General features: G+C 41.6%; 1 protein-coding gene across 5 annotated transcripts in view; it reads left to right on the top strand.

Moving 5' to 3' along the window:
* Positions 1–26,547, top strand: part of LOC132989190 (neuron navigator 1-like) — an 85,276-nt gene that overhangs the window by 37,118 nt on the left and 21,611 nt on the right. For all 5 annotated transcript variants that reach the window (XM_061056627.1, XM_061056626.1, XM_061056625.1 and 2 more), the window contains one exon: positions 24,088–24,226. In XM_061056627.1, the coding sequence (XP_060912610.1) occupies positions 24,088–24,226 (139 nt within the window). The remainder of the gene's footprint in view (positions 1–24,087; positions 24,227–26,547) is intronic.

Here is a 26,547-nt window from a genome sequence, read left to right as displayed (position 1 = left end):
TACAATGAATGAATCAACAGTAATGTTAAATGTGAAAGACGTTTCGGGCATCAATATACCTACAAATATATCAAATCTGAAGCTCTGCTGACATTTCAAAGTCTCTGTCAATTCATTGTTTTCATTTTATAACCCGTGGTACCGCTCAGTTCCACCTTTTGTCTTCCTTCTTTCTGAATGTGGGCTAAAAGGTCAAAGTACTTCCACCGTATTTTTTCAAGCACAGTATAAATAAAAAAAGATTCCCTTTCAAAGCAGTTTTGCTTATCTTGTCAACCTGTGTCACACTTTTCAGGGGTTAAGCTCATAAATGATTCTTTTTTTCCACCAACTCTTTCTTTGAATAAGGCTGTGGTAGGGGTGCCTGTGGCCTAGTGGTTAAACCCTGTCAGCAGAAATAAACTAAATCACAATAGTGTAAAAGCCTCATCTGGTCTTAATAGTCAGTATTGATTGCCATTGTTGTTTTTCAAGTGGTTGTAATGGGCCAGACATGCGCACACACACACACACACACACACACACACACACACACACACACACACACACACACACACACACACACACACACACGTGAGGACGATTGGATAAGCGCGTGGCTTGTTTTCTGCCCTGCTGCGTGCAGATGCTTTCGTTTCCGGATGGAAGAGCTCCCGTAAACGCACAGTCTCCATGGTAACACTGCAAGTCAAGCCTGTTCAGTGCACTAAAAGCCTGAATTATGAAAACATTTGTTTGAAGCAGGACAAACAAGCTCTCACATCTGCGCTCATACACGCCGAGCTCCCTGAAGCTTTTCAGAGTCTGCCACTTGAACTATTTTGGTTTTGAGCCGTCTGCTTTCTAGAAAAGAGGAAGTGAGCTGGTTGCTGTGTGTAAATCCAGCACAGAACAGGGAACTGAAACAGAAAGAGGAACGTTTTGACTGAGAAGTAATCTGTTTTGTACACAAAAGATGGCTGGGAAAAGCTTTGATGGCATCAGTAGTAGCTTTCAGCATAAAACCTATCAGTGTTTTTTGTGATATTGGAACCCTGGAGGTCATTATCTCGCCTTTAACTGATGGTTATCTGACCACAGCCATGGATAAGCTCTTCTAATTAACTCCATCTCCCAGACCTTGTCACCTCCTTTTAAACCTTATCACCAGTGGGACAGGGCACACTGGTGTGTGTGCATGTGTGTGTGTTGAGGTACAGAGAGAAGTGTTATGTTGCTCAGTCCTGTTGTACTCTGACCCCACCTACTGGCAAAATACTAGAACCACACACACACACACACACACACACACACACACACACACACATACAGTCACACACACACACACAGTCACACACACACACAGTCACACAGTCACATAGAAACACACACACAGAGCCTAATGCACCCTGACGTGTCTGATTAATGAATTCCTTTCCCCACATCTGGATCTGATTTATGTTACAGGTGAAAGATCAGTTGACTCAAACACTCTCTCTCTCTCGCTCCCTCTCTCTCTCTCTCTCTCTGCTGATGTGATCCTCAGTGGACACACCCTGGGCTTCCCTCTCTATAAGAGCCAGATCTTAACACTGTGACTCATTCTCTGGATCCAGTTACAAAAGATAAACAGAAAAGCAGTCTCCCGATGAACTAAAAAGGTTACTTAAGAGAAGTTGAATAAAACTAAGAGAAAACTGTAATATTTCCCCCGTTTGACTGTGAGGTACAGCTAAGAAACATATATAGCCTACTTCTTAAAAGTGATTTGGATATCTTTTCTAACTTCAGTTGGAATATAAATCAGATCCTGTTTGAATATGTGGACTGTTTTAGTTTTGCTGTTGGCTCAAGTGTCTCTTTACGGCTTAAAATAATCCTGAGGTTCTTTTCAGTTGATTTCTACAAGTGATGGATCTCATCTCACACAATAAAAACTATGTAGTACCAGTTATTTCCCTGGACTGTTTCATTGTTTTAGTCTTTTTTTATGAGTTGCAATTGGCTCCATACTATTTACATAAGTTATTGAAATTAACGTCTACATCCTTGAAGCTGCATAATGCATCATATTTGACGTTAAATCTGCGTCTGTTCTTGTCAAAGTAACGTGGTTTTGGTGAGATTACTGTTTGGACTTTCTAAATAAACCAGATTCAGACTGGATAACTGTATAACAATGAGCTAAGATCTGAAGGGAACATTCATGCACACTGGATGTTTTTGATTAAAGTCTTGTTGTCAGGGAGGGATGATGCAATTTTGACAACAGCTTGTTGATACTTATAGAAGGCCAAAATGAGAAGTTGTCTGGAAGTTGAAAAAAAGAAGATCTCAGCCCAAAAAAACAAAAACAACACATGGTCCTTTAAAAAAAAAAAAAAGTGGAAAAAAGGGCTGTGTGTCTTCCTTGAGTGGTGTCATGAAAATGTAGAACTAATTATCATTTAAAAATGTCTCCCTTCCATGCATGCCTTCCTCTGTCTGCCTGACACTGTGTGTTGGAGACGGTGGGATGCACATGAAAAGTTGATGAGCGGCAGACTGTGGTGGGGTTCAGGCGGGTTGATGGGCCGTGTGTTGTTCTTGTCATCCGCTACCTGCTCTTTGCTGGACCTCTCCGTGCCTCTGCAACTCTGAGTGCCACTCCGTTGGCTCTATCTGCTCAGCGTGGCGTATAATCAATTACTATTCCTGTCATTATGAGGGGGTCTGACTGAATGGAGGAGTGTGCTCTTCCTTTGTTCCTGCACGTGTGGGCAAAGCGAAGGGAACACCCATGGAGAGGACACACACTCTCACACACACACACACACACACACACACACACACACACACACACACACACACACACACACAGTTTTCAATATTAATCCTTAACAATCACCACATGAGTCTATGCACAGAAGAAATGGCTGACATGTTGACAAGCGATTCTGTCTCATTTTGATTAATCAAAGTCATACTTACACCACATGATAATGACATTCAGTTCATATCTTCTTAAAGCTAAATTAATATTGTACTATTTTAGTTTACTCCTTGGCTATTTAATCTCAGGGATGATGTAAACGGCTCCAGCTGTAACAGCAGGACACTGCTGACAAACAATAATAGCATTAATCTGCTCGTCTGGTAAAGTAGCACAAACGCACACACTGCCACACATGCAATCATACACACATAAAGACGCATGCACACAGATACACAGACACATTAAAAGATTTACCAGAGAGTAACATATGGGGCTGCCGGGGGATTTGTAGTCCTAGAAACCCCCCTGACACCTCCTCTTTCAATGAGAACTCTGTCCTCATGTACCTTTTCATATTCTCTTGTGTTTGCTGAAGCTGATTAAGCCTCATGGTCTGACGATTAACCTTCTTAATTCACTATCGTTACACTGTGTTTGTTTACTCTAAGTCCAAACAAACAACGAAGAGTGAACATAATTGTCGGTTCCACCACTCTGACTTTCAGTGTTGCTAGAGAAAATATTTGCTGTACTTCTTTTCGTCGCGCTCTTTGTCTGTCTGCGACTCCGTCTGTCTGTCCTCACTTACAGACGCACACACACGTCTACATGTGCTTGACTAATATCAACAATATATTTAGCTTGACTACGGGCCATTTCGTTATTGTGAAACATGCTGATGTTGAGCAACAAACACATGTTCTGGATCAGAGCCTGGGAACTACAGTTACATCCCTCAGACACATTTTCCCACATCCAGCCCCACGGCTGGAACAGAAGTTGGGAAACATAGAAACAAAAGTAAATCGTTTCTCCTCTTCCTCGCTGTCTTCTCCCTCAACAGCTGGTATCACCGATTGCCAATACGACTTAAATATTTTTGTCATCCAAAAAAACACTAATACCACTGCCACAGCTACTGTTTCCTAGACGCCCCCCCCCCCCCCCACTCCCCCCATTGAGGCCTTGTAAATCTCTATGGAGACGCTATGACATAATCCCTGCTAATCTGTGGCTTCCTCCTATGGCAAGGTCGGAATAGAGAAAGAGAACCTATGGACGTGGTCAGCAGACTGCAAGGACAAGGGGGCGTGGATCGGGTTGTGGTGGCCATTGTGTGTGTGTGTGTGTGTGTGTGTGTGTGTGTGTGTGTGTGTGTGTGTGTGTGTGTGTGTGTGTGTGTGTGTGTGTGTGTGTGTGTGTGTGTGTGTGTGTGTGTGTGTGTGTGTGTGTGTAGGACCCCCACGTAGTTCAGAGGGATGCTTTACCATGTAAACAATATGAGTTTGCAAGGGAAATAAATGGTGTGTGTGTGTGTGAGTGGACTGGGCTTCTAAACTTACAGAGGTCAAAATGTCACGACTTGTGCCAGATGACCAATTTACCCCGTTTCCTTTAAGGAGAGAGACGGATCCCACTCTTCCTGGAGGTGTTTACTGTCTGCTCTTTATTTACTTTTCTTATGATATAATCACACCTGACATACAGAGGAGATAAAAGGGCGGAAATGACCTGAAAACAACAACTGATGGCGAACATGTGGTCAAACCAATAAGCGTAGATTTAAACCATATAGAGTATAGACTGACATCATTGAGTCAACAAACCTTTGCATTAAGACTCTGGAGGAAGGCTGCATATTACATTTGATCCTAGATTCTGAACACTTCAACAAAGAAAGGATATGAACAAAGTCATTTAAAGCAGATATAGTAGGAAATGTATTCATTGGAAATATAGTAGAATTCATTAAAGTTTGACCACCCTTTAATGTCACTAGTGTAGCTTTAAATTACAAATTTGAGAGAGACGCCATAGCAAAGCCAAAGTAATAAAGCTAAAGTAAGTGGAATGTGGGTTAAGATTTTTAGAACTAAAGACAACAAAGTTAACAGTTTGATGGATTGTTGGCTTCTATTACTGCATCTCATCAACTTATATATTGGTTCCCAAACTGGGATCCAGGCCCCCCTATGGGACTTGATTTTAGGATGTCAAAATAAGATTTGTGCATGTTAACTAATATAATGATAACACTGGATCATTTATTTTGGATGTTTTATTTAAGGATGTTTTGATAAGACTTAGTCATAAATTACATGTTCCCTCACTTAAAATTATAAGGCTACATCATAGACTGTAAAAATGAGCTACATAGTCAGCCACACTTCAGGTAGGGAAATGCATGTACCTTTTTGACAGCAATGTATCCCTTTTTAGTGTGGGGGGGGGGGCTTTCTTCTTTCTTTTGTTCAAGAAGGGGGGGGGAGCTCTAAGGAAAAACCAGACTATTACTAGATACAGCAATGGCAGGTCAATATGTTTTACAAACTATAGTGACATTTTTCAACATCTCCTGGATGTTCTAGTAAAAAAATGTACCACTTACCCTCATAGTTCCCAGAGGATGAATCCCACTGTTGTTTTTGTTCTTTTTAAAAGAGGGTGAACAAGCCGTTTATTGTGAAATTCTTTTCTCCATAATTTTTTCAAGTAAAACATTGTTGCACTTTAAGAGCACTTTTCTTGTAATATAGAAAGGAGTTGGTTAAAAGTATCAGGTATACTCCTGATTGCTGGTTCCCACGGTAAAAGACAACCCCCACCCAAACTTCCCCACCACCACCACCACCACCTTTACACACACACACATCTATACAGCCTTTAGAGTACATGCTTAGCTCCTCTATAGGGGGTAAATGAAACTGCATGGTTAAGGACGAGCTTTGGGGGAGCTTGGATTTGAAGCTAACTCAAATCTAAGCTACACCCACCCTCAAACACACATACAAGATACACTCTAGAGCCGGGCCATGGATGGGTTAACAGTGGGGTGTGACGGGGGTTAGTAATGCGCATAAGAATTAACCTTCCTTCCCTCCCATTGACTCCCACCGTGTTATTCTCTGAAGCTGTTTCAACATTAGTCACACACATTTCTTTGTGCCCCCCCCCCCCCCCCCCGCCATCGTTCTACCTTCCTGCTTTCTACATTGCACCATCTCCTAATCTCATTCTTTCCTTTGTGCACCAGAGCCCCCAACGGTGAATATATCCTCATTATTTTCCCTGCAGATGAAAGCTCAACTGGCTGAAGAAACCTGTTGTGATACTTTTGAACTCTCTTGGCTGTTAGCTGATTTTATTTTTGTAGTTCCTCTTGTTCTACTCAAGTTTCTGAGCAGTTGTTCTTAATATTGTCCCCAGCAGATAAGTCCCCAAGAATAGAGTCCCCTTAAAGCTACAGTCTAATTAGATCGTTTTGGTGGTCCAGACTTGGATAGTCCCTTAATTAGCCTCAAGAGCACCTTTTCAGTGTGGGGCCTACACTTTGATGTTCAACCCTGAGTTTTTCACTGTGAGGTCATGTTTTTTTCAGCATTGAGCCACTAGACCAAGCACGCAGACTGGTATAGAGGCTATGGTTTGAGTCAGGCGGTGGAGGCTGTTTGCCAGAAGTCTGACAAAAGCATGTTTGTGTGTTACTTTAGAGAGATTCTTTTGGCAAAAGTCACATATCTGAGATGACACGTTGAGATTAAGATACAGGTTCCTAACTCATCATACAAGATTTGTATTGTTTAGCAGTCATAAGTCAGTTCAAATCTGTGTGTGCATGTGTGTAAGGACAGGGAGTGGGTTAGAAAAGCTTATAAAAAAGTTTTGTACTCTTAAAATAAATTGATGTATGAACTTAGTTAGTGTCCAGGTTGCGTCAAAAATTTAAAAGACTGAGTTTGATTTCAAAATGTAAAACTAACTTGTATTCATAATCTTATAGTTTACTTAACTTGTGTTTACAATCTATTTGTTTTATATATGGGTAATGTTAATTACAGTACGAGCTATATTCTTTAGACTCATATCCTTAATTTCAATTGAATCATTTTTTGTAAGTTTTAAAACTTTACATTGTTTAAGATGAAACACAAAATATAAAATGAAAAAAAAAATATACTTAATGTACTTTAATTTACAGAAACGTCTGAATAAAAGTGGGGCGTTTTGTGTTTGTTTATAACAAGTCTGTATCTCTGCATGTGTTGCAAGTGCATGTGTGTGTTCCTGGTCTGATAAGGGGGATGAGCTTTCCCAGGGCGCTTTGTCTCTTTCATCAGCAGGGGAGTGACAGGTTCCCAGGGTCATACGGACGACCCTGCCTGTAGACTGTCATTACACAGTTTCATCACTACCTAATAATTACACTGGCATTATACTGCACCAACAAACAAACAAACAAACAAACATGGACAGTGAAAACTTGCACTGGGGTCTGGATAATAAGAGAAAACGATGGTCCAAGTAAAAAAAAAAAAAAAAAAAAAGAGACACTTTGATGAAGAAAAGCTGATAATAGTGAGGCAGACAGAGGGCATGTCTGGACATGAGTCAGCGGTCAAAGTAAAAGCTGGCCAGACAGACGCAGGGCTCTGTCCAAGTAGCCTTTCCAGAAACTTGGATGAGAGTAATGAAAGCAAAGACAAGCCTGACTGAAGGTGAATTGTGTGTGTTTGAATATGGGAGTGTTTCTCTTAAACCTGTGTGTTCACTTAGAAACTGCTTTCTCTTTATTAATAATGCTAGGCAACAATGGCAGTTGGGGCCACACACACCTGCAGTTATGCTCGCCAATGTGCCAATCACAGTTCAAAACACACACACACACACACACACACTCGTATGCATAGTGTTGCCCACCTCGCCCTGCATGGTACGGTTGAGCAGTAGCCTGGAGAATCCTGCCTTTGTTCCCTCTGGACTTAAAAAGAGTGTGTTAATGATCTCTTTCTCTCTCTGTGTGTTGATGTGTTTTCCAATCTCTCTGTCTCTTTTCTTTCTGTCTCTACCACTCACACGTTCTTTTCTCATGTCTTGAAGAAAAAGACACTGTTAATTATCTTCATCCCTCCCTCCGTCTGTCTCCCCCTTTCTCACCCTCCATTCATTTATTGAACAGACTCAGTCAGCAGACACACAGATCTATTCACTGGGGTGCACTTAGTGCTTAAAGTGTTTAAACACCACTGGTTGTTGTAAGGTGGAGCGGAGCTAGGGTGGGGGGGGTGGAGGGTGGGGATACATGATATCCACTCTATTCCTCTGCAAGTCTCCAATAGCCAATACACACTCTGATACAATAGAAACACTGGAGTCATTTACCCTCCCTGCTTCATTACATCCTCATTGAGGCTTATTTATAACACCACTGGTTTGGCTACCAGCCAGCATTTCTTCAGGACAGAGGGCAACTGTTGAGACATTTTTATGTGTTATAATTCAAAGCTGCAGTTTTTTTTTTATTTCAGCATGATATATATGTGTTGCTGTGTTCTGCCCCTTAATAGAACACATTTCATTTCAGTCTCAGTGTGATATTTGTATCCCCGGGAGGTCTGGTATTTAAAATAACCAACTCAAAAACTGCTTTGCAATTTTCGATTAGACACTTTATCAATCCTTTAAGGAAAAACACCACATCTAATATTGTACACAAAACAATGTATCCATATATAAAACAAGACTCAAATATGCTAAAACATGTTTCTAAAAGTTACCAAAATGTACAAATGACACCATATAAGAAATGGAATATTTATAATAAATACCCAGTGTGCAAAAGTTGCTTAAACTTCAATACATACACACATTACATACATATCTGTAAATGTAGACGTAAGCATATGCAACTAAAACACCTTTACTTACATATATAATTTACATGCACCTTTGTACTTCTGCTTGTTATATTTCACAGAGAAATAAACTTTGACTCACCTACTTTTATTTGATTTATTTATGGTTTATTTGATGAAGACAGATACAATATACATAGACAAACTGAGAACAGCAATCCAATGCAAATATCATAGTGTTTATAGCGGGCGCTAATTTGCAACACTTGTCCCTAGAAGGGCTTTTGTGTAGATACAAATAAAAACAGTTAAAACGGAGAGAGAAAGAGTAAACTGGGTACTACAGATAAGATACAAATGTAGCCTTTGTAGAAACATCTACACATGAGTACAAGTCTGTTGCTGAACTAACCAGGACTTGGCGGCTCTCTTAAAATTGGTGAAGTCCGCAGTAAACTTCAAGTGATCAGGTAGTGAGTTCCAGGATTTTACTCCTTTCACAGAAAAAGCTGTTTGAGCAAAAGATGTTTTGCAAAATGAAACTTTAAAGTTGCCACTTGAAGCTGCTCTGCTGCAGCCCTGCAGTCTCTGTATGTGATTGCAGAAAGGCTGAGGAGCAAGTCCGTTTAAACATTTAAACACTTACACTAAACACTAAACTTAAAACCTTAAAATGCGACAGTGATGGTGTCTTATTGGGTTTTTTGTTCAGAATTTTCAAGGCCCGATTGTAAAGGCTCTCTACAGATTTCATTAGAGACCAGACAGTTAAACCATAGGGCAGGTGTGAAACCATCATAGTATTTAAAAACAGGAAGGCACAGTCGAGTGTCAGACTGTTCCTTATCACCCTAAAACAGAAAACTCTTTATCATTTGTGGTTGACATATGATTACATTGCAGATTAATATTTTACATAAATGTATGCCTGGACTCCACAATGTAATGCAGCGTTACTGATAAACCATGTTAGATTTTGGCAAGCCTCAGTGTTCAAATGAAAAGCAATAACCTATCGTCAATGATTAACTCAAGGCCGTAAACCATTGTTGCAGTTTAAATAACTGTAAATGTGTCGAGATACACTGCAGCCCTTTCTTAAAGCTCGACACATCAACAGGTTGTGTTGCCAATTGATCAAAGACTCAAAGTGATGAAGCAAGATGGTGTAGGAGGATGGATCACAGCCAAAACATTTCTCACAATCTGGCAGCCCAAAATGTGTTCTGACAGATGGCTTATTTCTGATATTAAGCACAAAAACATTTGAACAGTTTGTAAAGCCAATAGTACCTCTCATAGACTCTGATCTGAAAGTGAATCCAGCTTAGACATAAATGTACCAGTGAACACATTTGCAAATGAATTATTTTATTTTTGGAGGATCATTTTTGCATCATGCCATTGACTCCATTGATACTATTTATAACTAGAGGAATAATGTATTTCCCATTTTTTCAAGAACTTTAAAACACACACAATTCCAACGAATGCCAGCTATAGTCCTGACTTTGAGAGGGCTGAGTGAGTGGATTCAGCGGGCTGTCTTGTGAGTTGATAGGAGACGAAAACGTGTGAAAATGTCTTTTGACATGTCGCTTTAGAGAATGTGATGACTGCGTTTTTATCTTGCGGCTGAATGCGCGTAAAAAGAACCCTTTACGCTTTTGGAAAAGGCACAGCTGGTCGCGATCAGGAAAACGGGGGCCAGAGGAGGAGTAGGAGGAATTCGGGGTGTTGCCTTTCTATCCATTCCTCCCTCTCTTGCTCATCGCCTCCCTCCCTCCCTCCCTCCGTGGGTGTGTGTGAGAGAGGGAGAGAGAGAGAGAGAGTGTGTGTGTGTGTGCGAGTGTGTCAGAGTGGAGGCACTGCGGGAGTGGATCAGTCAGTTTACGCTGCTGACTCTTTCACACGGCTTCTCTTGATATCAGCACCGGCTGGACTTTCTAACTTGCTCTAGTGCCTGGATATGCCAAACGGGAACAAAGCGGTGTGAAGAGCTGGACGTTTTGAAGAATGAGCGGTCGCGTGCTCAACGGGAAAATGCTGCATCTCCCGGCTCCGCAGCGCGCGGGGAGGACAATGCACTTTCTGTCAAGGTAACGGATGAGAGAAGGTTCCTGCATCATGTTACTGAGAATCACTGAGAATACCGGAAGAAGAGCTAATTGACACACTGGTGACATTACTTTGAATTGGGTTAATACACAATGCAAATTGCGAGCTATCGGTTAACAGTGAATGGGCCCCGCTGTGGTCTGTGCGTAAAAAGCAGCAGCGTGTCTCATTGATAAAAAAAAAAACTCCCAACAGCTGCAAGAGATGGTGGCACGTTTCATTATTGTGACTGGCGGATGGTTAGATTAGACTGTTGTTGGAAGATTCGTCATAGTCTAGACACCGGGTGAAAAGCGTAGCCTATAGTCTGCACTATAAGCACAGACCTCAATGCGGAAAGCCGTGTGTTGAATCAGCATTATCTTTTATTGCCGGTTACTGCATAGACTATAAGTAGCAACCTCGGAAAGGCAGAGCGATGCTTGAAAGGAATCCATATCAAAGAAACAATGCTAATCATCAGATGACAATAGAGCGTTAATGGATGTAAATGCTACTTGTGTATGCACGCGCGCGTGAAGTGTTTCTGAATTCTATGGTTGGCTGACATGCCCATTGTTTTAAAGCTGATGCGGTGACAACTGGGTATGCTAGTGGTCAGCAGAGGCAGGTGTGTGTGTGTGTGTGTGTGTGTGTGTGTGTGTGTGTGTGTGTGTGTGTGTGTGTGGGTGGGTGGGTGTGTTCGCATTGATCCGCTGCAGGACCGGACCGCATTCTACTGAACGGCTGACCTACATTTTGAAAGACGCCTTCTCGCGGTATATGTGCTGTGATTGGATAAAGAGCTACATGCCTCCTCCATATCATCTTTATACCCACACAGCAAAGTGAGAATTATCTAATTGTGTGTCTTAATGTGTGGGCTAATGTAGGCCAGTTAATATGTGTAGGCTGTAGATGCATGGGGGCTCAATACAAAAGGGACATAGATAATTAAGCCTATATGGAGTTAGGTTTATTTTATTATAATAATAATAATAATAATAATAAGGAAAGTTTCATATATAAGGAGGGAGAGTTGCTCATATTGCCTAAGATTTGAGTGTATGGGAGCATTTATGAGGGCTGGGGATGGGTTGGTGGTCAGCGTTGCTCTTTTTTTTTGATCCCCTGACCTCTATATGATACATTAACCCTTTATGTAAACCCGACAGAGCAAAAAGTCCTGATATCTGGGCATTAGACACACATACACACATGCAATAGACACATCACTTGTGCCATAACCAACTGACACACACACACGCATTATCAAAAGAACTGCATGTTTTCATATGCATGTTTGTTTTGGACATGTATGCTCAAACAGACTGGCTGTCAAAGGACTGATAAATGAATGGATCTAATCCAGACATTGTAAGAGTTGGTGTGCCTCGGCATGTAAGCCTTTGTGTGGGTGTGTCAGAATGGTCAGATTGAGTGTGCACGTAATGAAACTTTAAACATGCATCATGAGCTTACCAGCTCCTGCCAACACAAAGATCTGATCGAGTCTATTAGTCATTGAAAACAATCCAACATCAACCTGGGGCCTGTGTGTGTGTGTGTGTGTGTGTGTGTGTGTGTGTGTGTGTGTGTGTGTGTGTGTGTGTGTGTGTGTCTGTGTCTGTGTCTGTCTGTGTGTGTCTGTGTGTGTGTGTGTGTGTGTGTGTGTGTGTGTGTGTTGTCGTTTAAACAAACAGCCCACTCATGGCCTACCCTTATATCTTGAGCCCTCCCTGAGTAACAACATAACTTCATCCAGTGAACGATAGTGATATCACTCATTTAAGTTACACCCAAATATATCTCCTGTCTTTTTTAATTAAAGAAAGCCATATCTTTAAGCTGTGCACGCAGAGTGCCGGTCAGTGGTGAACGAGCACCTCTCATTGGTTGACTGACTAAAAAGCTTCTTCATTTATGCCCCTGCAAAGTAATTACAGTCAGTCAATAGGATGCAGTAGGTACTAGTGCACTGATGGTGGCCATTGCCCTCTAACTCTGATCTTTTAGTAGATAAGGTGTTTGTTAGTACGTCACCTGGTCAATTTGAGACATTTATATTTCACCCCAGAATACCAAATGGAAACACTTTCACAAATGCAACACCTGGATGTTCTGCCAGCTTTGCTGTACATTTTGAAGAAATAGAAAGTCGTTATTTGGGCCTATAAAAAAATACTGTTTTTAAACAAATTTAGTCCATTTTTCTAGCGTTTAAACCCTCAGGGTCAAAGATAGATTAACGTGTTTAGGAAACACAGTTTGCTGACTCAGACCCTGGATGAGTTTGTAGGGTCAACGGGCCGTCTGATGCTATCACACCTTCGAGAATGAAGAAAGGTGAGACAGACTTTTCAATCTGCGGCACACAAACATGTCCACACAAGTGCGGATAAAAATGCAGAAAAAAACAAATCAGGTGCTGAAAGCTTTCTGTCAGGCATGTTTTAGGACGTCTTTGTAAAGATGCCTGTTCACATAGAAACAAAAAAATATTCAAAACAGTTTAAACTCTTCTACTGTACATGCAGGCTGCATAACCCAGAATCTAACCGACCATACAACATGGTAGTTTACGTCCCTCAGTCTTTCCTGTAAGGTTTACTTTCTGCGTCCACACTGCCTAATTTAGAGTCATTTCATGCAGACACTTGATGTTTTTTGCAATTAATAGATCCCGTGTACATGTCGTCCTTACAAGGTCATTAGGGAGACCAGAGAGCGAAACAACAGATGCCTGTAACCTGTGCTTGTAAAGAACCATGTGCTTTCTTTATTGTACACACAGGAGCCTGTGTTCACAAACAGCTCATATTTTCATGAGGTGGTGCTCCCCGTGGTTTAGTGAGTTTGTCTGTTACATCAAAGCCTGAGGAGGACCTACAGCCAAACAGCAGTGCACCTTAACAGCCTCGACATGGACGACGGGGAAAGCTTTAAGCCTAATGTTGACTGCCAGGGAGAATAATAAACTCCGGATGTCATTTTCACCTGATAGCGAAGTCTTCTTGAACCTACTTTCTTGGAAATGTAGAGTAGGACGGAAACTTTCCGAGCTTTCTTTTATCTCAATGGAAATTGAGTTGAGTTCTCGAGTTTTTGTTGGGGCCATGAACTCGAGGCTGTGTAATTTTCAGTGTTGTTGTCTGGATGAGTTGTTTTATTTTTGTGAGTGCCTGTACACTTGTGCGATGGTATGCATATATGCGTCCGCATATGTTGAAGGATTAAGGAGTGGGACCTCAGAATACACTCGCTGGAATGTCAAGTGTGTGTTTTCAGCAGGCGGAAGAATGTCTCCCAAAATCACTGTAATAACTCTTGAGTGGCATGACCAAAGTGGGTTTGTTATGAGTGACAGCAGGTGATGGGCGCGTGCTCATGCAGGGTGTGCCCCCAAGGCCTGTCGGTCGCTACATGTGTTCATGTATGGGAATACACGCTGGAGTAATACGGTATGTCCCCTCCTCAGCATGGAAGTAATGTGTGTGTCTGTGTGCTTGGAGTTGGAGTTCATAACTGTCTACTTTATCTCAGCCTGAAAATATGAAAAAGTATCCATGCTTCAGTCAATGGGGTTTTCATTCTTTTTGATCAGGTGTTCAGATCGTGTCTTTCTCCCTTTCAAAATATATCCAATCTTTATTTTTTTTAACCTTAACCTTAACCTAACTTAAGAGATGCTGCTTGGCTTTGAGAGTACCATGGGCTTCACTCTACTCCAGTCAGCAGGTCAATTAACATCGAATGCTCATAATGTTGGACATTTAATAATGTAGCTGGGTTAGCTGATTAATGTTGTTATCAGAAAATATAGAACAAAAAACAAGACTTCAGTTTTTAAAAACACGACAGTTACTTTATGCAAGGAGAGAATGCCCTCTGAAATTGTGTACACGGTTCTGTTCCAGTTGTTGTGAATATATCAGTCAATGTTTGGCCACTGCAGCTTCTCCATCGAACATCAAGCTGCCATCAAAGTTCCTTACTTTGCTCTATGTGCATAAATGGTATGTTGGAAGGAGACAGTTCCCTTTTGTGCTAAATTTGACAGCATCCTCATTACTGACATAAGCCACGTAACCAGTATTAGATTTCTGAAAAAAATATCATTCATTAATCTCGGTTCTGAGCAACATTTTCCATCGCCAAAACTCCCAACAGGTTCATATTTTGCACAATTTTGTTGTCATTGACATGTGCGAATGGAGGCCAGGGGTAATTCTACCCCAGGATCCAGCCCCTGTCCTGGGCCTCCGCGTGCCGGGGTTCCCCCTGTGAGCTCCTCCCCAGTTCTCAGCTCTTGATTTGGGGCTGGGAAGCTCCTCGCACTGCATCCCAGACTGAACTACTTATGGAGGTGATTTAAAAGGCTGTTCCACCTCGTCCCAGGAGTGCTGTCCCTCTTCTGCTTCCTGCTCTCTTGTGAAGAAAAAAACAGACTTTGGGAGGAACTTAAGGTTCTTTTTAGGGTCAAGGGTTACTGTGTCACAACTTCAAACACTGAGAAATTTTAATATCTTCAGATATGTAACACTCTTTGACCTACTTTGTCATGATCTTTAGATAAAGAGCAAAAATCACTTTGTAGAGAAATGGTAGAAAACACATTTCTACCATTATTGTAAAGCTAGAAATGAGTTCAAAATGCATTGTTTGTATTGTGACTGCATTCTAAGCCATTCCTCAGCATTGTATAGACTGGGGGTTAGTGATCTTTAACCCCATTGAAACTGAGTAAGAAGAAAAGGACAAACACAAGGATGAAAAAAAGAGTATGTGTCCTGAGCTTCCCAAGATTCCATGTGCACACCTCTCCCTGTGTTCCTTTTTGGGGCTTAGAGTATGAAAAGATCAACACTATACCCCAGTTGGCGTCAGTATGTTCAACAGTTCCACACTTTTTTTTTGGTTCCAGGAGTTTTTCACCACTCAAAGTTCCTCATTTGAAGCTTGGAGCCTTCAGCCGTGTAGACCGTCCTGTTTAATTTCACGGGGATGAAGTATTTCAAAGCCAAGTCGACTCTCAGCTGCAATGTGTTGAACTCTGAGCAAACCCTCATCTGTCCACCCCGGGGAGGTCAGGAGGAGAGAAGATATTCGGAGATTAATTTGCTGTCTGGGGAGAATTCAGCTGAAGCGCTTTCTCCTCATCTTAAGCTCAGCGGTTTTCTTCCTGTCTATCCAGTTCCACCTCCCCCATGCTCAGGAAAAAAACCAAAACATTTAACTGACCAGGATTCCTGATGCGTGGTAGTGCCTTTTTACTGCTCTAACTTTCCATCCAGAAAGCCCCAAAACATTTCTAGAATTTGTCCCTTTCCCTCCCCCCCCCCCCAAGAGGAAAACATGGAAGAAAAATATTTTTCTACACACGCACACTCATCTCAGAGACGGTAATACATAGCTCTGTTGGCTTCAAACTAACCCTCAGAGGAGCTGTGGCTTGAGCAAAGCTGCCGTTTGGACCAGCTACTAACATCACACACTTCGGACGGCCAATTCAAGCTTCACTCCAGGGGACAATGGCAATTAAGTGCATTTGATGTGTTAGTGACTGCGTATGTGTGTGTGTGTGCGACTGTGTCCCAAACCCCGAGGCCATTACTGTCAGGGGAATGCCCGTCAAAGGCACAACAGGGTTTCTCCTCCGCGATGGCCATTTATGAGTGTGACCTCCATGGACTCACAAACATACACACCGTACCTCCAGCTGACATCCCTGGCCTGCTCTGATCCTGGTGGCAGATGGAATTAGCAGTAATTACGAGCTCATTAACTCCAGCCTCTTCTGTAATCCCCTGTAATGCCCAAATACTGCTGTGTGTGTGTGTGTGTGTGTGTGTGTGTGTGTGTGTGTGTGTGTGTGTGTGTGTGTGTGTGTGTGTGTGTGTGTGTGTGTGTGTGTGTGTGTGTGTGTGTGTGTGTGTGTGTGTGCGTGCGCGCGCGCGTGCGCGCGCTGTATTAAACGCAAAAGACTGTCCGAGCAGCTACGACTCATTGTTTCGCTCTACATCGTGGAAATAGCACTGAGAGGAAACAATAAATAACGCTAAATAGGAAATTAATTTCACTGTTTAGAGCGCACCCAGAGGCGGAAATGCTGCATGCACAATCTTGTTTTTAATTGAGTATTGTCAATGATTTACTGTAAGTGCTTAACAAAACAACTCAGCAGAGGACCTGTATTGGGTAGCTAATTAAATGCCATTTTTAATCACAGATTTCTTGTTAATTATGCCAGAAGTGCCCCAAGTGGCCATACAACAACATGGCGTCATTAAAAAGTGGTGGAATAAGTCGTGTATCAGTGAGAGTACAGCAGCCAGGCATGTACAGCAGTGTTTCACTGAGAGGAACATTACTTGTGTCCAGATTAGCAGATGGTTGATTATTATAGCAAAAATAGCTGAAATGATGACATTTAAAATCAATCTGCCTGCACAATAAGTAAAGTCATGGAGAGGTTAACATATACTGTGATTTTTTTAGCCACACTATGACAGTCTGCAGGGGCTGGATGTGCACGCAATGTTATGTCTACATGTACTCTGTGTGTCAGAGTTTGAAGCTTTCAAGATATAGTACATGTATGGTCTGCAGAGGGATTTTTTTCATGGTCCTATATGGTGCTGCCGTAATGTAGAAGGGTCCCTCCTTAAAATGTTTCAAATGCTCATACAGCAACAAAGAGTATTAGATATCACTTCAGCCTCTCCTCATTTTTTTTGTGTGCAATCTGTTACATGCTAATAAGCCAACAAGGTGTTTCACAGATTTGCGTGTGTGTGTGTGTCACTGTGTGTGTTTGTTTCCTGGTGATAAGCTGCTGAAGTGGTCCAGGGACCCATATTGTTCGCCATCTGGGCACAGAAGCCACACTCGACCCTCTCTTTTGGTCATAGCAGGTAAATGTCCTGCCGCACATATTTCATGCCAGCTTGTGCACGGGGTCAGTGTGATTTGTATCACAAAAATTTCTGAGGCTTAAATCAACTTAAGAGCATTTAAAAAAAAAAAAAAAAAAAAAAACCCTCTACAATGTGGTCAGTGTAGTCCAGACTGTGCTGGAGAGAAAAAAAAAAAACCCTGGCAATGGTTATGACCGGTCACAGTGCTGGCCCTTGCAAATGTGTTGCTCTTTTTTCCTTTCAAGGCAAGGGTGTGTGTGTGTGTGTGTGTGTGTACGTGTGTTTATATAAAAGCCATCATGCTTATTTATTTGTGAGAAAACAGTCATCTCTATTTGGTTTATATCCTGTTTTATCTGTCCAGACTGAAACCTGAAGAGGATGTGGAAACAGACAGCGAGTCATAATGCTGCTTTTTGGATTCATCATTTTCTTTTTATAGTTCTCCTTTTAGTGTCCGTAAAAGCTTCTGAACAACATAAGCAACATTTTTTGACGCATCTATACACCTGCTGTCAGATGGTCTGTGGCATATATATGGTGGGACGGTCGATGATTCAAAAGCAGTGGGGTTTTTATTCTGTGTAATGGCAGATGTGTCCTCTCAGCCATGCCTCAGAGGTCAAGTCACCGACTGCTGTCTTCCTCCTCAAGCTGATCTGATATCTTTCCGTTCCTACATTAAGTATACAGACAGACAGACTAGCATAGACAATGAGTTTTAGCGTTTTGTTCAGCACCCGTCACAGTCTCATTTATTTAGTCTTTTTAGTGCATCTAATGACTTCAGCAGCTCTTTCATGCTTGCCCCCTCCGGTGTCTGTGTCGGCTGCCCAGTGCCAGTTTGGCCCTGCCCTACTTTCCATTCGCCTGAAAAGGCATCAGTACAACCAGGAGCCCTTCTGATTTAGCCATTTTGGGCTCTGCCATGTGACACTGTGGATTTTAATAGGAATGGAAAGTTCCTGTCCAATGAAAGACTGCAGAAACACTTTCCATGCTTTTACACACGTGGGACAAAATGTGTGCAAATATCAGCCTAGATAAATCGTCTTTAACCCCTTGAGGATACATATAAGAGAATCCCTCTCATATCAACGTGGCATTTTTACTGCACTTAAAAAAACTTTAGTGGTTTTAACTGTACCAGTTCATCTTTTCTATACTTACTGACTATAACATCCTCAAACTGGACTTGTTATTTTTTATCTAATCTGCTGTAATGCAGTCCACAAGCGCCAGTTTCACTGCTCAATGGCAGGATAGAATCTAGCACTGTTGTTTGTTTGTCCAGTTGATATTTCTTTAGAGGGAGTCAGAGTTTTGTTTGCAGTCATAGTTCCTTACCAAAATGTAATGTTGGTATCCTCGAAGTTTAACAAACATCAGGTGTATTTTGGTCCTCAGAGAACATTTCTTTAAAATCCAGCTGTGGTTTTCTCCATGTTTGCCAGCTTGCAGCTTCCTTTCTCCCTGCAGGTGTGTTGCCACATGTCTTAGCCCTTAACTACACCTGTTGATCAGTGGTATGGTGGGACTCTATCACCAGCATCCTCAGAGATGCACTCACAGAATAAAAAGCTCTGAAGGCCTGAAACACTAAAAATTGCTCAAGAAACAAACATAAATCATCTTTTCACTCAGCTGGTTCCGGTCTACATTTCTTGTTTTGTTCAGATAATTTGATTTATAAAGATATCTTACCCCTCCTTGAATATCGATCAGTAGTGGCAGGCTTTGCAAAGGTGCACTTACAGCCTCTGTAATGTGTATTGACAAGTGATCAGATCATTAGTTCCTGTAAATCTCTGTGGAAGACTGCGTGTCTTCCTTCTACAGCCACTATCTGTCTTCTAGCAAAGTCAAAAATGGCTTAGTTGATGTTGAATTATATTCACCCAAACACAGAAAAGCTTCAGCATCGCATTCTTCAAAATGTCTTACATGTAATTACAACAAATGTGTATGTAGTTGGAATCGCTTATCAACCAATACTGTTAAGTTTGCTCCCAGACACTGGCAAGACTCCAACTCCCAGCAAGCACTGCACCCACAAACCACAAGCAAAGCTGCTTTGTCTCTGCAGTGGCATTTTCTCTCATCGATCTACTGTTTTTCTCTCACTTTCTCCATCCTATTTCTCAACATCAGACAGGTCGGAGCGAGGAGAGGAATGGAGGCGAGGAGGCGAGGAGGTGACAGGGTGCAGCGCTCTCTTAATGAGTAGCAAGAAAAAGACCATTCATGTTGGGATCAGAGCAATTAGCTCCATAGTCTGAATGGCAGAGAAGCACAGAAGCCAGTCTGTAAAAGTTGACTACTTAGCTCAGTAGCAGCTCTTGAAGCGCTCTCTTGTTAGTATTTGAGGCTCAGAGCATGTGTGGGTGTGCTGGTCCTCTCTGCAGACTATGAATCACAAAGAAATCATGTCTCTGCGTCTGTTTATATTGACCACTTTGACCTTGATCAGTCTGAAAAAAGAAGATAAAATATTCAAACTCGTTGAAATATTCAGCAAAATGCGCAATGGATTCTAATTCTTTGCGAGGAGACTCAAGCTCAGAATGCTCTCGAGTCAGTGCAGCAGTTTTTAATTTTACAAGTGACGACAGAGGAGAAAACCACTGACAGGCGTCTGACTTTCAATGACAGATTACAGCGAGTCTGTTTGGCCTTCTCTGCTCAGTGGGATGCAGCTTTTTGCTCATGGGTTGCAGAATAAACAATTCTTGCTCAGATGGAGGTGAAGAACGAGTTTAATCAAGGGCATCGCAATTGAATTGACATTTATTGCGCTCTGAATTGAATCAACATTGATATTCGTTTTGCTTATGAAATTACAGTCAAAGTGTACCATTTCTCAATGTCATCATCCTTTCCTTCCAGCTGTGTTCTCGAGCTTCAGATCAAATAGAAAGTCACAATAGGTCAATACAATTCACCACACACAGCAGTAATATGGCTATTGTCCTTTTTAAAGGAAGATATAGTGCAGGTTTGAATGTAGCAGGGAAGAGGCTTTAGTGAAAAAGTGCCCTGGCTCATGTGTGAACGGTGTGATAAAGATGAATGGAGATCTAATATTATCCCTCAGTCTCTGCAGCTGCTGCTTAAGAGTGAAGAAGACGAGGCGGGGCGAGGAGAGATTATTACAGGAGATTTAAGAAGCTGCTGTCAAGGAAAGTAGGGATGGAGCAGAGTGAGGTAGAGGGGGTGAGTTGGTGGAAGATTTTGAGGGAGAGTTGGGATGTGATGCCCTATTGAGAGAGCGCATCGTGTCGTGAGAAGTTGAGGAGGTTTTCTGTGTTATCAGGAACACGTCTCCTCGCACTTGAGCTCTCTTTTTCACACTTTTCCTCGCACCTCTTTCTTCTCTCCCACGCGCCACTTCACCCTCTCCTCTTGAGTATCCTCATGTTTCATCGCCCCCCTTTTTTTTTTTTTTTTTTTTAAAGCTCTGACTTCATTTTATATCTTACCCAGAGGGCTTGATGGAGGACTATAGCCGGATGACATGACAGTGGATTTGGTGTAGCCGTATTTTCACACCAATTGAGGAGTTCAGGTTTTGGAAATAAAAAAGTCATTTTTTTCAACTCAAAATCCTTTGAACTCACTTGGGATCTAAATGTTTCACAAAAAAAAAACTACCAAGAAGCTTAAAATCCAAGGCAGATAAATTCTAAGATCTTGTGGAGCTTTGGTAAAGCTTTTCTACTCTAAAAATAAAAAGGCAGAGCGAGGGTCATTGAAGTGTGATTTAACATAATTACTGCAGATCAAAGCTAAAGGCAGCCTAACTTTTTGCCCAGACATTCCAAAACTTAAACATCTGAACTTTAACACTCAATCATGATATCTTATGTTCCTCTTGGCGCACATTGTCTTTACATCACAACTACTTTCTAGGTCTCCTTTGTTCTCATCTTTGCAGTTTTCAACAGACAGCTGTTAAATCTTTCAGGTTTACAACGAAGAACTAATCCGCCAATTCATAAAAGACTTCCACTTGTTTTTTAATACAAAGATTGTTTAAAAAAAAAGAACAAGTTAAAGATGTCGGGTTTATGTCCTGAAACTTGAAAATATTAATTCTAAATGAAAATATAAGAAGCTTCAAAATGGATCACACATGTTTTATTTTAATCTAGTGGAAGATCCTGTTAAATAGATATTTATGCAAATATTATTATATTATTTATATTTTATATATTATATTATTTTGTGTTATGGTGACAGAAAGTGTTAGCCTGCTCTCTAGATGTGTCTGCCTCAATCTTCAATTTGCCCCTAATCCTGCTCTGGCATACAGACAAGGCAGCATGACAGCCACTTCAGACGTAAAATCTCCTCTGCTCTTTTTTTGTGTCTGTATATCCACAGGCTAGACAGGGAGGGCTTTCCCTTCAACCCCTCTCTCCCTGATCCCTGCCGCCAAGTCCCCCAGGGTGCTGTGTGACCCACACAGGCACCCATCCGGAAGAGCCACACCGCTGTCTCTCCTTCAATCCTCCCCTCTGACACAGTATACACGACCTCATTAGACAAGCCCCGCCCCCTTGACCTGTTATCCAGTACAGTAGGATATCGGGATGACCTATTGACCCTAATAGTAGAAACCCCCAACCCCCAAACTTCCTGAACATGGTCTACTTAATGTATACAGACACATGTGGATATACATCAACATACTCACAGATTTACACCACCCGCCCCCTCCCTGATGACTACAAGTCATTGTAGAGACATTATTCCATATTCTTTACCATCAAACATCAATCTTCACTGATTTGTCTGAGAAGAAATCTAAACTGCAATCTGGAAAGAAAATGTTTAAAGATGCAACACAGGAGAACAGGACATTCAATAAAGTGAAGTGATCTCAGGGAAAGCTCCCTGATAAAATATTGTTTGAAAGAAGAGATTCAAAAGAGCAGATTTTTAAAGTTGAGTTTTGACAGCACAGGAAGAGGTTCAAGGTTCGTGTTCTGTACTGTAAATGTCAAACAGGTTTTTAACGGTAGTAGTAACTGTCAAAAAGAAAAAGGCCCTCCTACCGATCACAACAGTATACTCGAGTTTCTACCCGTCAGATAAGACAAAATTAAAGACAGTGTCAATACTAGTCAAGAGGGGTTGAGGGAAAGTGGGTGCATTATTTCCTGAAATAGTTCCACGAATGCATGGCACATCAAAGATCTCTTGCACAAACTTTGCCAAGAGGGTCAAGTGTATTCACGTAATTGGTATGGATAAAGAAAGGGGACCCATGTGAATACACCCCCAACCTGTTTCTATCAAAACTTTCAGAACTATTGCTTTTGTAAAGAAGGAAAATCATTTAAGCTGATGTGTGTGCCAAGCGAACAGACTTCATAGTCCTGGCACAGACCGAACTCCTGCAGGCACTGGTGGGCGATTGCAACAGTATATATGTTCTTTAGAGCTATTTTTGTCCGTGTGGGTTGAGATATTGTCAAGTGCGCTCCAGATTTCCGTTTGCCAAGAGTTTGCAGCTCATGGAGTGAGAAAGTTAGATACAGAGCGCGGACAGCTTTAATTGAGGTCAATGAATATTTAATCAAAAGAAAAACTGGTAGACATCGAGGCGAGTAAACCAGGCGCTGGTGTAACTGAGAGTGCGGGGCTTAAATAGTTAATTCAGTATCAGACATCAGAGCTATATCAAGCTAACTGTCACAGATTGTTTTGGTCAGATATTCTTGGATTTGAGAGCATGTGGTGGTATGTGATAGTTGTTTGTCCCTCAGTGTTGGACGGGTTTAATGTCATTATCAAAGAGCCTTTCTGACAGGTGGTTGTTTGATTGATGCTTAAAGTCTGGATCACCTGTTAGGACGATACGTAACCGCTAGAAGGCAAAAATCTAGTAAAAAAAAAAAAAACAACACCTGAACCCAAGCACAGCACTAGAATGTGCCTCTTCATGTTTGTATCTTACATCTTTGCTGCTGTACACTGACTGTCTTGCATTTAATGGATAAGCTGCTGTAAGGCTGATGAAATGACTCCAATGATACAGGAAAGAAAACCCCAAATCCCATTCCATGATCCCAAGTACCCCTTAGTCAGTATCTTGTGCATCTTGCTACAGTATTTATTTTCATACATTTGATTCGTTAGAGTAGAGTTGGTTTGTCAAGTTCACTTTTTGCCATGTCTTTATTTTAATCATCCAGTACTATTTGCTACTGTTTTAGACTTCTCTTCTTATTTGATAACTCATTTTCATATACTGTTGATTGTGATGATTACATCAAACTCAATGTATGGAGATATATCTTGAAAATCATTCTCGAGAAAGTACCAGATTCAGATTAGTTCAGCTATGTCACAGCGTTTAATATACGCTGTTTAAAGCAGATGTGCAGTATCCTCTGGAGTACATGGACCCCCTGATTGTGAACCACTCCTCTCCTTTTTGAATACAATCTTACATGTCCTCTTTGTCGTTGCTTCCTTATAGTTGGGACGAGAGCAGTTCCATCAGCAGCGGTTTGAGTGACGGCTCAGACAACCTCAGTTCTGAAGAGTTCAACACCAGTCCCACTCTCAACTCCCTTCCTACGACTCCCATCGGCTCCCGCAGAAACTCCTCTGTAGTGGTAAGTAACACATGAACATGAACATTCACACACCACATACACACACATGGCGTAGTGTGTGTTGGTTACCGTAGTATCGATTAAACTGTTAATCCAGTGAGGTATTGATGAGGTGCTGAATGGTGTGTCATACACTCAGTGTGCAGAGGACACACATTCCATGCACAACAACGGGCATCAGAGACAAAGCCTGATTAAGTATTCAACGCACTCTCATATTATTTATCACATCTGCAGCGATCAATGCCACTGCAACACACATACTGGATATCTGCAGTGTTCAACAACAGGCTCCTATTTTTATATTATGGGGGTTCACAGCTTATGGTTTTTTGTAGTAAATGTTGTAATCAGGGTTTTTTTTTGTAGAAAGTCCAGAAATGGCCCGCTAGTATATGTGTAGGCTTATTTGTTGGTCATTGATCTGTGTTTAGCTCTTTCATGAATACCTACTAACTTAATGATGATGGTCTCGATATTATTGATGATGATGATGATGGTAATGACGATGGTTTTTGTTTGATAACGATGACTTATAAGATGGTTTCTATACTGATTAGAGCTCTCAAGAACTGCCGTCAATGTTGTGCTTTGCCTCTGTGCAATGCTTGTCAGCACCTGTGTCCAATCGGACTCAAAGCTGATCGTTTGCTCTTGCTGACATTGTTCCCTTTTTTCTAGATCCTTGCTTGTGTTGTACTTACTCTCTGATGTACGTCGCTTTGGATAAAAGCGTCTGCTAAGTGAATTGTAGAATTGTAGAATTGTAGAATTAATTAAAAATGTTATTTCAATGTTTTTTAATCTATATTCAAATTATTAAGAATTTCCCAAAATACTGTAAGAATGCAGTGCATTGCTGCTCAAGTGGTTTGGAACTCTTTTTTTAGTAACACCCTGAAGCAGACCCTGTGTTTGTCGAAGCTGTCCCTTTTTTTTCTTGTTTTTTTTTTGTGGGGCGGGTGGCTGTGGTTCTATGAGATATGCACTGGTTAATTAAAGCCATTTGACAGTACCTGTCTACTCCAAAGTGAATGTGGCTGAAGATAACTCATTGTTCCCTACCTAAGTGTATTTATTGGCTATAGATCTGCAGTTATGGATAATGAATAGAATTTAAGAATTAAGATTTGTATAGAAATATTATTAGTATGCAATGTCATTGTTGCTGTAAAGGTTTGGGAATTGTATCGTTCTAGCTCTTTTTCTTTAGTTCAGGTGTTTCATCCGGCTGACTGACTGGAGCTTGTGTGATTTAGTTTCTTCTGCACACTTCATGGAAGTCCATTGATATATCTAGCCTTTACTCTTAAATCTGCTTTGATGCTTTAAAATGTCCGACTTTTGGGATTGAAGGATATGTGACTTAGGATATCAGTGCTTCTAAAGCCTGTCTGCAGCCCTGCTTGAGGTTCTTTTACATCCATCTGTGGCTGTATCGTTTCCAGACTGTGTGTGTGTGTGTGTGTGTGTGTGTGTGTGTGTGTGTGTGTGTGTGTGTGTGTGCACTGCGTGTGTTTTCCCGAAGTGTCTGATGTAGGTCACACCTCCGCAAAGTGGTTAATGTGAATGATGTTGAGGGATTTTACAGAAAGAGGAGACAACATGAGCAGGAATCAAGAATCAGTGTAACCATGGCAACAATAGCACAGGGATGCTGAGAGTATGGGTCTTTGTCTGCTCACGTACACATAAGGAAAGGAAAGGTCTAGTACATGGCCATCCACACACACACACACACACACACACACACACACACACACACACACACACACACACACACACACACACAAAACACACACACAGGGCCATCTGCAGTCCTGCATCCTTGCCCAGCGAGCTGTAAGAGCTGGAGCGCCTCCCTCCACGCCTAGATGCAGGAGTCATAGCAACCATTACCCCCCACCATGGCATCATTTCCATGGTAATCAACTATCACATCATCATGCACCCCACATTTCGAATACACATGGCTCCCTGTTCTCTCGCCGGTCTCCGCTTATGGATTTCTATTTTTTTGTGCCCTGAATCTCTTTGTCTCTGTTTCCTCTTTTGCATACCTCCAACGTTTCCCTTTTTGTTGGTTTTTCATTTGTCTCAAAGGCGGCCTCTGGCGTTCTATCCTCTCCTCCTACTTCTCCCCCACATATTATACAACATACTCAACTAGGATTTGAGGTTTGATGAGAGGAGAGTATGAAAGGAAAGGAGCACACAAAAGACATGAGGATAGAAAAGAATTAAAGCTGGAAGGAAGTTCATGTAGGTGGACAAAAAATATCCATCGTTTTTCTCGTTTTACAGGTAGACCAATTATTCAA

This window comes from Labrus mixtus, chromosome 15, assembly GCF_963584025.1.
Source record: "Labrus mixtus chromosome 15, fLabMix1.1, whole genome shotgun sequence".
In the NCBI taxonomy this organism is placed as follows: Eukaryota; Metazoa; Chordata; class Actinopteri; order Labriformes; family Labridae; genus Labrus; species Labrus mixtus.
This window is presented reverse-complemented; position numbering and strand designations above follow the sequence as displayed.